At 41.6% G+C, this 13,235-nt stretch overlaps 1 protein-coding gene across 1 annotated transcript in view; it reads left to right on the top strand.

The window, feature by feature from the left end:
- The window catches only part of aldh1a3 (aldehyde dehydrogenase 1 family, member A3), a 196,393-nt gene that overhangs the window by 125,912 nt on the left and 57,246 nt on the right, over positions 1-13,235 (top strand). The window contains exons 7-8 of the mRNA XM_034184024.1: positions 1,980-2,093; positions 3,908-4,010. Coding sequence (XP_034039915.1) covers positions 1,980-2,093; positions 3,908-4,010 — 217 coding nt within the window. The remainder of the gene's footprint in view (positions 1-1,979; positions 2,094-3,907; positions 4,011-13,235) is intronic.

Here is a 13,235-nt window from a genome sequence, read left to right as displayed (position 1 = left end):
ATTGAGTGTTTCTTTCTCTTTTTGCTCTGTATGCACCACGCTGCATTTAATCATTAGTGATTGATCTCTGCTCCCCTCCACAGCATGTCTTTTTCCCGGTTCTCTCCCTCAGCCCCAACCAGTCCCAGCAGAAGACTGCCCCTCCCTGAGCCTGGTTCTGCTGGAGGTTTCTTCCTGTTAAAAGGGAGTTTTTCCTTCCCATTGTTGCCAAGTGCTTGCTCACAGGGGGTTGTTTTGACCGTTGGGGTTTTTCCGTAATTATTCTATGGCTTTGCCTTACAATATAAAGCGCCTTGGGGCAACTGTTTGTTGTGATTTGGCGCTATATAAATAAAATTGATTTGATTTGATAAGTCATTCATGCAGGTGCAGATAGAAACAAAAGACAAAAATGTCCTGTATATTTGTATTGTCAACTGTGTTGGTAGCACGGCCCAAGCAGAGCGCCACCCCTTTGTCTGATCTGCTTGAGGTTTCTTCCTCAAATCATCAGAGGGAGTTTTTCCTTACCACTGTCACCTGTGTGCTTGCTCTGGAGGTTGGTAAGGTTAGACCTTACTTGTGTGAAGCGCCTTGGGGCAGCTTTGTTGTGATTTGGCGCTATATAAATGAAAAATAAATTGAAACTGAAGTGAAAAAGTGTATGAAAACCAACAAACAAGCAAAAAAGCAAATTGGACGCTACACCATCGTCTCCCGCAGATGGACGGATGCCAGGAGGATACCAAAGCATTCCAATGCTTATGCAACCTATCATTTTAGCTTTAATATTGTTAATTAATTTGTATCAAGTTGTAGAGACTTGCTTTGAGTTAGAGTTTTTATAATGTTTAAATTTTAAATTTAAATTTTTATAATGAGAAGCCTGATGTACTTGAAATGGCATAAACAATTTAAAATGTGTGAAATACCAAGGGGCCCAATACTTTTTTTGGGGGGGGGGGGGGTGGGGGGGTGGCACTGTCCATTTATTATTTGTTTGTACAAAACACCACATGTGATTCTCTGGGACCTGACAGGTATGGCTCTCACATCGGAGTTCCATTGGAGGTTCTAAAATAGGCCTAATCCTTTAAAAAGTTCTTTCATCTTTTTCTGGCTGCTCCTGTTAGGAGGTGCTACAGCAGATCATATGTCTCCACATATCTCACTCTTTCCTTTCTCCACCCACTCCACCCTGCCTGCACTCTCTTCTTCACCTCTCTACCACACTCTCCATTACTTTGGAAAGTTGACTCCAAGTATTAAAACTCATCTGCTTTCCCCACCTCTACTCCGCACAATAACCTCACTATCCCTCCCGTTAACACACACGTGGACTCAGTCTTACTCCTACTGATTTTCATTCCCCTTCTCTCATCACAAAACCATATTGCTGCTGGTCAGATGAGAGTTTTTATTTGTGAAGCACTTGATACCTGGTGTCATCCAGTTTAACAAGTCAAGCCTCCTTTGGATATACGAGGGCTGTCCATAAAGTATAGGTCCTTTTTATTTTTTTCAAAAACTATAAACCTGTGTGTTCACCTAAACCTGAGAGCGCTGCGCGATGTCTCGCATTGTGGGAAGTCCTTAAAGCGACAGTATCACCTCAAAATCTCTCATCAGCTGTTAAAATTTTTACCGAAAACCAGCTTAATTTTTCAAACCGTGTCCACTTCGATGTGTCACAGGTTTAGAAAAAATTTTGATCAAACAAAGCGCCAGTCTCTCAGCAACTTCTCAGACAAAGGAATTCCGACGAGGGGCTGGACGACTCCTCCCACAAGGAGTGCTCACAGGTGAATGACGTCACCGACAGGCGTGGAAAAACTCACACATGCGCACGAGGGTTCAAGCATGTCTGACGTAAAAACATATGAATGAAATCCATATAGTTTTTGAAAAAATAAAAAGGACCTATACTTTATGGACAGACCTCGTACAGTAGACTGATTTACAAGCTATGTTCTTAACATGGTCTGTGGTTTCTGCATCAGGCAGGTTTCCCTCCTGGAGTTGTCAACATTGTGCCAGGCTTTGGTCCCACAGCCGGGGCAGCCATTGCCAGCCATATGGATGTGGACAAAGTGGCGTTCACTGGCTCTACGGAGGTATGTGTTCATGTAACAGCACATATCTGCTGCATCATTTATCACAAAAAGATCAACAATTTTGTACTTAATGTTTTTTAAAGACTGAAGTGTCTGTGTAGGTTCACTGCACAGAACAATTTCAGCAGGGGTCTGGGAGAATGCCAGAAAATTTTTAAATGACAGTTTTGTCATTCTGGATGCAATTGAACCAGCTTATCAAGACTGAAGATGCGTCACAGCTTATGTTTGCCTCTTAATAAATGCTAGGACACAAGGTGAGGCTAATTAAGACGAGCAGTTTTGTTGTACAAGCAGCAGTGGCCTCTAGTGGCCAGCAGGACCCTCCAATAAGCAGCACTGAACTGTTTCCTCTGCAGTTCAAGGTTCATATAAGAACTTTAAGAACTTTATACACTTTGGGGAAAAACAAAATATGTACACAACAAAAAATTTTTAATAATCAGAGAAACAGTTATGCAAAGAGACTAAGAGACTAACACAAAACCAAGGTTTGTGTTGTTTAGTTTTTTCACAGAATCATTCGCTTTGCACCCAAATGAAATCTGGCCATATTGGCTTTACAAATGTCACCCACTTAACTCAAAGTTAAATAAATATATATTATTAAGACAGAGCATGAATATCATTTTCTATATCTATCCATTCTTGTATTGTGGGAAGTTCGGTAAGTAGCCAGTGTCTTGTGAGTGCTATTTTACAAGCAGATGTGAGGCTGCCAAACAAATATTCATCAGAATGTTTTGCGTGGAAACCAACGATTCCGAAAAATAAAGTGGAAAACTATGGGAACAACACAAAAAGTATGTTTAGTTTTGCTTCTTCTTTTCTTTTTGTTTAGTTTTGTTTTTGTTGTTGTTGCTGTGTTTTGTTTTGTTTTTTTTGTCCAAAAAGGTCTTAACACTGGACGTTCCCAGAATATGTGCCAGTGATTGGCTTCCTGAAATCCACACTGTCACCAGCATTTGAATTAAATGTTTCCACCCAAATTCCCTCCATGAATGAAGTTTGTGCTTTTCCATTGAAGAATTCACACCTTGATAAATTCCTCATCTGCTTAGGCCTCCCTCTTCCATTTTCTTTTCTTACATTGTGTAGTGTAGGTTTTTTTCTTTCATCAAAAACAGTTTATAAATTCTAGAACTAGCACCGTTTAGTTTTGGTAAGTACCAAGAAATGTTTTCACTATTGAATCATCAAAGTCCATTTTATTTCCACTGTTGTGTTAAAAGTAATTATGTATCTACAGATATAAAAAAAAAAAAAAAAAAAATTTTTAAAGATGATATTTCTTCAGGGTTTTCAAAGTCTTTAAATTTTCACTTTTTGTAAGTGAATAGAATCCTGTTATTCATTTACGAAGACATTTGAGATTTCAATGTATGATCCTTTTTGGTAGGCTTAAATTCGGGGTCATAGGATACTCCAATGGACTAGCTGTAATTTATCCTCAAATTTATATTGTCATTTTTAAATGTTCCAGAATTTTAACTGTTTTAATCCATGGATTCTGAACATTATTAATAAACTTTCCTAAATGTTTGTAGGGCAAGACTATGTATAGAGGAGGGTCAATCATAATTAAAAGTTCAACATATATTATAATAACCAAGTGGTCTCTGTGTGCGCATGTGTGCATGTGTATGATGTGTGCATGTGTATGACTTCAATCACACAAAAACCGGGGAGAGCTGTCATTTGCTGTTTGATTTGCTTATGTATTTTGCATCAAGGATGAACACTGCGAAAACAGAAAGTAAGTATTACCCTTGTTGCACTGTTATCACTGAAGATAATTTGATGTGTTTGTGCAGGTTGGGCAGCTTATCAAAGAAGCAGCAGCCAAAAGTAACCTGAAAAGAGTAACACTGGAGCTCGGAGGGAAGAATCCATGCATTGTGTTTGCCGACTGCAACTGTAAGTCATCTTTTATAGAAACAGCAAGCTGAACTTTTTTCAAAATTTTCCACAAACACAAATACGTGATGTGAGCGGTGATGTTACTTCACTAAGGGCCCTATGTCATTAGGCCTGACTGTTGGAGATGCGACTTAGCGACCAAACATGCAAACGAGCGACGGTGTATCAGTTGGTATCTCACTGAAGTGGACACCCGCTGCTGAACATGAATGACATGTTTGCACACAAAATGCTCAGCTCTTATTAAACTGGTGTTATCCATGTGGGCAGACTGTCCCCCACTGTTCCCAATAACGAAAAAATAAAATATAACAAGCACTTGACCCAGCTATCTTAGCTAATTATAGGCCAATCTCCAACCTTCCTTTTCTCTCAAAAATTCTTGAAAGGGTAGTTGTAAAACAGCTAACTGATCACCTGCAGAGGAATGGTCTATTTGAAGAGTTTCAGGTTTTAGAATTCATCATAGTACAGAAACAGCATTAGTGAAGGTTACAAATGATCTTCTTATGGCCTCGGACAGTGGACTCATCTCTGTGCTTGTTCTGTTAGACCTCAGTGCTGCTTTTGATACTGTTGACCATAAAATTTTATTACAGAGATTAGAGCATGCCATAGGTATTAAAGGCACTGCGCTGCGGTGGTTTGAATCATATTTGTCTAATAGATTACAATTTGTTCATGTAAATGGGGAATCTTCTTCACAGACTAAAGTTAATTATGGAGTTCCACAAGGTTCTGTGCTAGGACCAATTTTATTCACTTTATACATGCTTCCCTTAGGCAGTATTATTAGACGGTATTGCTTAAATTTTCATTGTTACGCAGATGATACCCAGCTTTATCTATCCATGAAGCCAGAGGACACACACCAATTAGCTAAACTGCAGGATTGTCTTACAGACATAAAGACATGGATGACCTCTAATTTCCTGCTTTTAAACTCAGATAAAACTGAAGTTATTGTACTTGGCCCCACAAATCTTAGAAACATGGTGTCTAACCAGATCCTTACTCTGGATGGCATTACCCTGACCTCTAGTAATACTGTGAGAAATCTTGGAGTCATTTTTGATCAGGATATGTCATTCCAAGCGCATATTAAACAAATATGTAGGACTGCTTTTTTGCATTTACGCAATATCTCTAAAATCAGAAAGGTCTTGTCTCAGAGTGATGCTGAAAAACTAATTCATGCATTTATTTCCTCTAGGTTGGACTATTGTAATTCATTATTATCAGGTTGTCCTAAAAGTTCCCTAAAAAGCCTTCAGTTAATTCAAAATGCTGCAGCTAGAGTACTGACGGGGACTAGAAGGAGAGAGCATATCTCACCCATATTGGCCTCTCTTCATTGGCTTCCTGTTAATTATAGAATAGAATTTAAAATTCTTCTTCTTACTTATAAGGTTTTGAATAATCAGGTCCCATCTTATCTTAGGGACCTCGTAGTACCATATCACCCCAATAGAGCGCTTCGCTCTCAGACTGCAGGCTTACTTGTAGTTCCTAGGGTTTGTAAGAGTAGAATGGGAGGCAGAGCCTTCAGCTTTCAGGCTCCTCTCCTGTGGAACCAGCTCCCAATTCAGATCAGGGAGACAGACACCCTCTCTACTTTTAAGATTAGGCTTAAAACTTTCCTTTTTGCTAAAGCTTATAGTTAGGGGTGGATCAGGTGACCCTGAACCATCCCTTAGTTATGCTGCTATAGATGTAGACTGCTGGGGGGTTCCCATGATGCACTGTTTCTTTCTCTTTTTGCTCTGTATGCACCACTCTGCATTTAATCATTAGTGATCAATCTCTGCTCCCCTCCACAGCATGTCTTTTTCCTGGTTCTCTCCCTCAGCCCCAACCAGTCCCAGCAGAAGACTGCCCCTCCCTGGGCCTGGTTCTGCTGGAGGTTTCTTCCTGTTAAGGGGGAGTTTTTCCTTCCCACTGTAGCCGGGTGCTTGCTCACAGGGGGTCGTTTTGACCGTTGGGGTTTTACATAATTATTGTATGGCCTTGCCTTACAATATAAAGCGCCTTGGGGCAGCTGTTTGTTGTGATTTGGCGCTATATAAAAAAAATTAATTGATTGATTGATTGATGTTGCCTGTGGGGATCCATGGGCTCTAGACTGGGTAATGTTTATAAAAAGTTTATATAAATAAAAAGCTGACATTTTTGTGGTAATGGCGGTAATAAGTTAACCAAATCTTGTATTATGAGTTGGAATGGCGTGTGATTCTAGAATGTTTTTTAGAACCTTAGACCTCAACAATTTTTAGAAGAACTCAACCCTTTTATTTCCTGTTAATTATGTAGTTTTTAATGTTAATTTACTGTCTTAATGTATTTATAAATTGTTTAGGTTGTTATCATATGCACACTATTATAATTAATATGTATATGTTGCGGACATGAACAAGCGACGCTATTCAGCATCTCAACATCTCATTTAGGTCTTTCTGTCAGGACTCGTGGTGGCTTGACACAGGAAATGGTAGGAGACCAGTGCAGACTCACAGGCATGGTTGGTTTAGATAGGTAAAAGGCTTTATCTGATGACCAGGCATGGGGTGCAGTACACAGGTAGTCAGCTGCAGACTGGGTCGTGGTCCAGAAATGAGCAAAGTTCATACAGACAGTGTTGAGGAGTTAAATAAGAAAAACAGAGGCAGAGTCAAAAACAGGCCAAGTTCAGGGCAACCTCACGGAGGTCGGAGTACACAAGCAAGGTCAAAAAACACAAGAGAGCAAACAGGACGAAAATGAGAGGCGAGAAAGTGAACAGAGTCAACAAACGGGCAGTGAGCTGTGGAACTGTGAGGGCAAGGTGATGTGAAGCAGGTGGGAGGAAGGTTCTGGAAAGAGGTGTGGTTTTGTGAATCAAAGAACAGGGAAAAAAGACAAGAGAGTGCGGGAGTAAAAAACCAAAGCGGTGCAAAGCAAGAGAAGTAAGTGACAGAAAAACTGAATAACGTGACGTGTTCCAGACAAACAATAATGAGTGAGCAAAACAAGAGGGGCAAAACTAAGAAATAATGTGACTAGTCTAAAAAGGAGAAAGAACAGGAAACCTAATAATAAACCAAAAATAGGATGGGACAGATACTGGCTGAGACAAAAGTGAATACAATAAATGATGATGGCAAAACAAACTATTGGTTAAACAGAAAATAAACAAAACCAGTGACTACAGAATAGAGCAATAAATAAAACAAGATAACTGATCAACAGAGAATGCAATAAATGACAAACGGAACATAATCTGATAAGAAACACTGAAGATAAATACTAACCAAAACATGCGACTAAAGCATAATACAATAAATGTGATTAATAGAATTAAAATAAGACTAAAGTAACAAAAGGGACCAAGAGTGAAGGAATACAATAACCAAAGAATGAACAAGTGACGAAAGTGCAACACAAAGAAAAGCAATAAACAGAACCCAACTGAGATTTGCAGGATGAAGTATAAACATATGAAAACTAAAACCAGAAAACCGTAGAGGAAATAACACAAAGAACTAAGACCTAAACTCCAAGCCGGGGCCATGCATGATACCTTCAGACTTTATTGTGAGTAAATGCTTCTGGGCAGCATTAGCATGGCTACAAACCTTCAGCTTCTGGGGAGCTTCAACTTGAAACTATACTCAAGTGGTTAGTGCACTTGTTTTCAGTACACAAGATTCCTGCTTCAAACCCCACCCCTGCCACATTTCTCCATGTAATGTGGAGTTGCATCAAGAAGGGAATCTGGTCTAAAAATCATGCCAAATCAACATGCGGGTTGATTTGCTGTGGTGACCCTGAGTGAAAACAAGGGAGCAGCCAAAGGGACTTACAGACTGCACTCACTACAGTACAATGACATCAGCATGACATCATCCAACATGATGTCATTGAATGTCCCGCTACGCTCATTTTGTCTAAAACAATCAGTTCTGTTGATGTTTATTTTCTTTTATGAGTGAAATATTTATCTAATCACATAAATCTGAAAACGCTAGATTTGTGTCTTACTGTGGAAAGCTCTTCTAAAAGGATTGTGTCATCACCCTGCCTCTAACCTCAGCAGCTCATAATGACGAACATCATGTTGTTAATTGTGTAATTTAGCCGTGTAATTTTCCTTTTTCTTCTTCTTCTTCTTCTTGTTGGTGGTGGGACAAAGTGCCGGCATCCTCCAGCTCAGACTGAGAAATACACCCAGAGCAGACAGACACGGAGGGACTTCTTTAAAAAAAAATCCTTTTTAAAAAACCCTTAACAAGTAACTGCCATCATAAGGAATTAACGCATCTCCAGGCGTCACCTTCCAAAACAAGGGTATGATGTGAATAACAGTTTACAGCTGTGATGATGAATCCTGGCAACAGATCTGATAAAAAGACTTCATTTAATATGTGTTCTACTTTGTAAAGTTTTAGCTTCCGTTGCTACATTGATTAGCTCCACATCTTGTTCTCCATTTTTTGTAGAAGCGTTATAGCGCATACAGCCCTGGTATATGTACTACAGCATTTTCTAGTGGTTTCACAGGATCTGTGAGGATGGAGAAATTTTTGGAGATGACAAAAAAGATCGCACAGGGGAAGTTCAGTTTCAGTGTGGACAAGGCCTTAAAAACAAGAGATGAAACTACATTAAAATAATACATGAAGGATTATTTTCTTGGGGTACTATAGGGGATGCTATGACTAATCCCGGGGGAGCTATAGCACTCCCTAGTGCTCCTCTACCACCGCCCCTGCCTCACCATCTCATTTAGGTCATTCACACTTTATTTTCAGTAAATGCTTCTGGCCAGCATTAGCATGGCTAAAAACCATCAGCTTCACCCCCCAAGACCTCCCAACAGTGGCGGATGCTGGTCTTTCAAGGAGGGGAGCTCAATTTCGGCCTACATCATAAAATGTGTCGGTTTATTTATACGTAAATTCTACCCTCCGTTCCTTTTCAAGAAAATGATCTGTGACCCTGTCGTACCAACAAGGCGTCTTTTCCAGGGACTTGACTAGTGTCCTCTCAGTGGCCAGCAGAGCTAGGCTGCTTAAATGGCCTTGGCCCATGGTGCAGGTGTAAGACTTGAGCCGCTTTAAACAGGAGAAGCTCTTCTCTACACCTGCAGATGTAGCTCCAATCGTTGCCACTAATGACAATAGTTTGTACACCTGAGGCATTGCACTGTCCAATTCCATGTCTTTCAGAAACAGCAAGAAATCACATAGCTTTCCCCTGTTGCCCTGCAAGTCCTTGTTTGAATATAGGACTTGAAGTTCAGACTTCAGTCTCTCTGAATCAAAGAACTGGCCAAAACTTTTCAGGACACTCTGAAATGCCTCCTCTGGAAACACTTGTCTCATCTCATCAAATTTCCCTGGATTGACCAATTCCAAGAAGCGCAGACTTTCCAAATTTGCAAAACGCCGAGGTAGCTGCTCTGTGAGATTGTCTAGGATGGCCATGTACAGATTTCTGTAGCGCTCCTTGGGATCCTGTAGTTGTGATAGACGGTGTTTTCTCATGGGCTCAGTTTTGTGCGTCTGATGTGAGATCTGCTGCTTTGGCATAAACACTTGGAAAGCCCCCTCTGACCTCTTTGACAAAAGCAATAAGAGACTCAATTCTTTTCTTGCAGTACAGAACATCCATAGCTCTCTGCTGGACAATGTCAAACACCACATCAGTCTCAGAGAAGATTTGTTCATATGTGTACAACATGAACACAAACTCAGAATCCTCCAGTTTCATCAGAAGGCCTTTGGCACAGTCTAATGTGTCATCATCCATGGACTTATCTGCAATGATCATCTCAGAAGTTTGCATCATAATTGTTTGCCACAGTGCTCACTATCCGTGATGTGAAATTCCATTGAGTAGGAGCATTTCTGGGCAACCTTGAGCAGCATGCAGACTCAAGAAAAGACATCCTCTTTGTGGATTCTGAGAAAAATGTGGCAAACCCAGAGAGTGATGCAAAAAATATTCTGCACTCAGATAAGCATTTAGCCCCCTGAGACAGAACCAGATTCAGTCTGTGTGCATAGCACTGCACAAACATTGCACTGGGGGCTATTGCTTTAACTTTGGCCTGCAAACCATTGAGAGCTGAAGCCATGACAGCAGCCCCATCATAGGTTTGCGCCACAAGTTTCTCCCTGAAATTGTAGCTCTGTATGTTCTCATTCAAGACTTCAAAAACAGACTGAGCATCTCTTCCCCCAGAAACATCAAAAAATCCAATAAAGCACTATCCACATAGCAAACAATGACAGAGAGTTGAGCATGGCAAGCTATATCAGTTGTTTCATCCACCTGCCATCCAAAAAAGGGAGCAGCCTGGATTTCATCCTTGATCTCATCAGAAACAGTGGCTGAAAGAGCAGAGATCAAGTCATTTTGGATTGCATGGGACATACCAGAAAACACAGCTGATGACTGGAATTGTGTGGCCAGGACAGTCATATTTAGCTAATGTTTCATTAAACTCCCTGTAATTCCCCTTGTTGGATGATTCAACACTCTCATCATGCCCCCTAAATGACAGCTCCTGACGGCCAAGTAAGGAAGTCACATCAATAAGGAGGTTTAGGAAAGCTCTGTTTTGTTTAACTGCTTCATTATGTTTTGCCACTTGAATGCGAGCGCCTTCATTGATTGCATGCTCAACCCTGACTCTGCCCAGGCAACTTAACCTTGCACATGCACTCACATGTTCATTGCTTTTTTCATGCCTTTTGTATGCCCTGTCAAAGTTGGACAGATCCCCAAAACCCACTTTTGACCAGACGACACATCCCTGAGATGGTTTCATCAAGAGGGATGGCCAACAGTACATTTTATTTGTTACAGCACTTCCAGTCAGCCAGCTCATTTTGTCATACCAGGACAGCTGAAAAGACCTGTTACTTTTCCCCACCTTTTGCACCAAATTAATCTGAGGAGTTGATCTGCCCCCTGCTGTTTAACTCTAAGTTTTTCTTCGTAAGGAAGACTATCAAATGGCTTCGCCAAAATCCGGTCCACAACATTCAAATTGTCTGCCATTATGTGCAGCTTGCTACCTAGCTAGCTCGCTAGCTGGGACTGACGCGAGGCTAGTGTGAAGTGTGTCCGCCTGTGGTGGAGGAGCTCAGCAGCACCCACTGCTCGGTAGGGACAGAAACTGTGATAGTCTCCAAACACAAGCAGCTACAAAAAAACCCCACCAGAAATAGAAGCTCGATTTGTCGCTAGTCATTTTTAACAAAGAAAATGCTGCTAAGAGGATTAGGAAAGTCTCCGGTTCAACTCGGAACAGAATGAAAATTAAAAAATGCTCCCACGGATGTTTACACCAAAAGATCGCTGATTCGCTCATTTTACTGTCAATCAAAAAGGGATTTAGCCTCAGACAGATCATCCAATCATCATGCAGAAGCTGAGCGTCCGGGCCAGCCGAGGCCAGCCCACTGCCCCATAGACCACCAGAGACGGTGAGTGTCCGATGGGCGGGACAAAGCCCAGCATTTATCCAATGACTCGTCTCGTTTCGCTGCATACTTTGTGTTGCTATTGAACTCTGTGGACGCTCAGCGTCCACACTGTTTAAAGCACTGTGAAGCTGCGGGTTTGAGTGAGAGGAAAGCCGCATCGTTACCAGTGATAAGAAGCTGATTCTGAACAAACGTTGAGCGCATTGTAGCACATATTTAGTCATTGACATGTACACACAACATTATATATTTGATCACTTATTTTTTGACATTTTAGGAGAAGCTGAGTTTCCCTTGCAGTCTTAGAGCAATCACCTCTGCCTCCCAACTATGGCTGTCTTAACCCCCACCATTTTAATCATTTTTCTTTATTTGTCTCTCACATGACTGGAAAGTGCTCACCTTCTCATTTAAGTCCTTCACACTATTTTTAGTAAATGCTTCTGGGCAGCATTTCCATCGCTATAAATCTTCATGCAATTTACACACTGAATAGTCACTGACTCACCTCATGTGCTGTCAGGGTGAGTGCTGCTTCTCACTTCAGTGATCCCAGATTCAATGCCGACTCAACATTTAAGCCCCCATCATATATAGCAAGAATGTACAGGAATTGCACAGCCTCATCTCTGGAACCATTATCAGATGCAGTCGGGAGGAAAAGAGGCTTCAGCAGTGTCAGAACGCATCCAGATTACCTCTTCCACACCTGCACGATGGCATCCAAAGCGCATGTAGACAACAGGTAGATAACACAGACTGCCGTCAGATGGCCATAAAAGGCGCTGAAGACTGTGCAATGTCCAAACGTCTGGGTGGCAAATAGAGCATGACACGGGAGTGGATTTTCACTCCCGTCCCATCCCGCTCCCAGAAAAAAAATCCCATCCTGTCCCAATCCTGGACTGGAGTAAAAAAATAAATCCCATCCTGTCCCACTCCTGTAAAGATGACTCCCAATCCTATCCCGCTCCCACTCAAAATCAGTCCCACTCCCATCCCACTCCCGTATGTCTCGCGCTGTGATGATCAATCAGGAATTGAATATGTAGTGACGTGGAGATGTCTGGAGTTTGACTGAAGATGTGAACATGTCCTGTATCTGGTAGCAGCCTGTGAGCAGGACTTATGTCTCTTTTGTTCTTTATTTCACAATTATGACAGAGTTTTTGGAGCGAGCAGCAGCCCCACAGCAAGCAGCAGATATTCTCTCTCTTTTTATTTTACGTGCGCGCGCGAGCGAATCGTCTGTGGAGAATATTTTATAAATTAACTACACAGATGTATAATAAAACAAATGGTGACTGGTTTCTAAATACAATTATGAGTTTTTTGGTGGAAGAGCGAGCTGCAGCAAGCAGCGGAGTTTCTTTTTTTTTTATTGTTTACATGTGCGCGCGTGAACGGGACAGTTGGTCCTCAAGTTGGGTCCTGCAGAGGCGGAAGGACCGCTGAAAGCAGCCGTCATCCAGACACAGCTCCTGCTGCAAATAATGACACTCCCTGTATTGGGAGCTTTCCACAACAACTCGCTCCGTGTGATCAAGGTCCGTCATGTTAACTTCACTGACAACCGGAGCCGGCGAACGGAATGGAAGCTCCTCCTATTTGATGATGCACCGGGGCGAATTTTCGCAGCAAAAGCAGAGCGAAACACCGGGCGAAGGAGGCGCGTCCATCGCCACGCGACCCCCGCGAATTTGTAGTGTCTGATCGCGCCCGGTGTGAACGCGTTTTGGTTTTTTTTAAA

Source organism: Thalassophryne amazonica, chromosome 2, assembly GCF_902500255.1.
Source record: "Thalassophryne amazonica chromosome 2, fThaAma1.1, whole genome shotgun sequence".
Taxonomy (NCBI): domain Eukaryota; kingdom Metazoa; phylum Chordata; class Actinopteri; order Batrachoidiformes; family Batrachoididae; genus Thalassophryne; species Thalassophryne amazonica.
The sequence above is the reverse complement of the archived record's forward strand: the minus strand, read 5'-3'. Positions and strand labels throughout refer to the sequence as shown.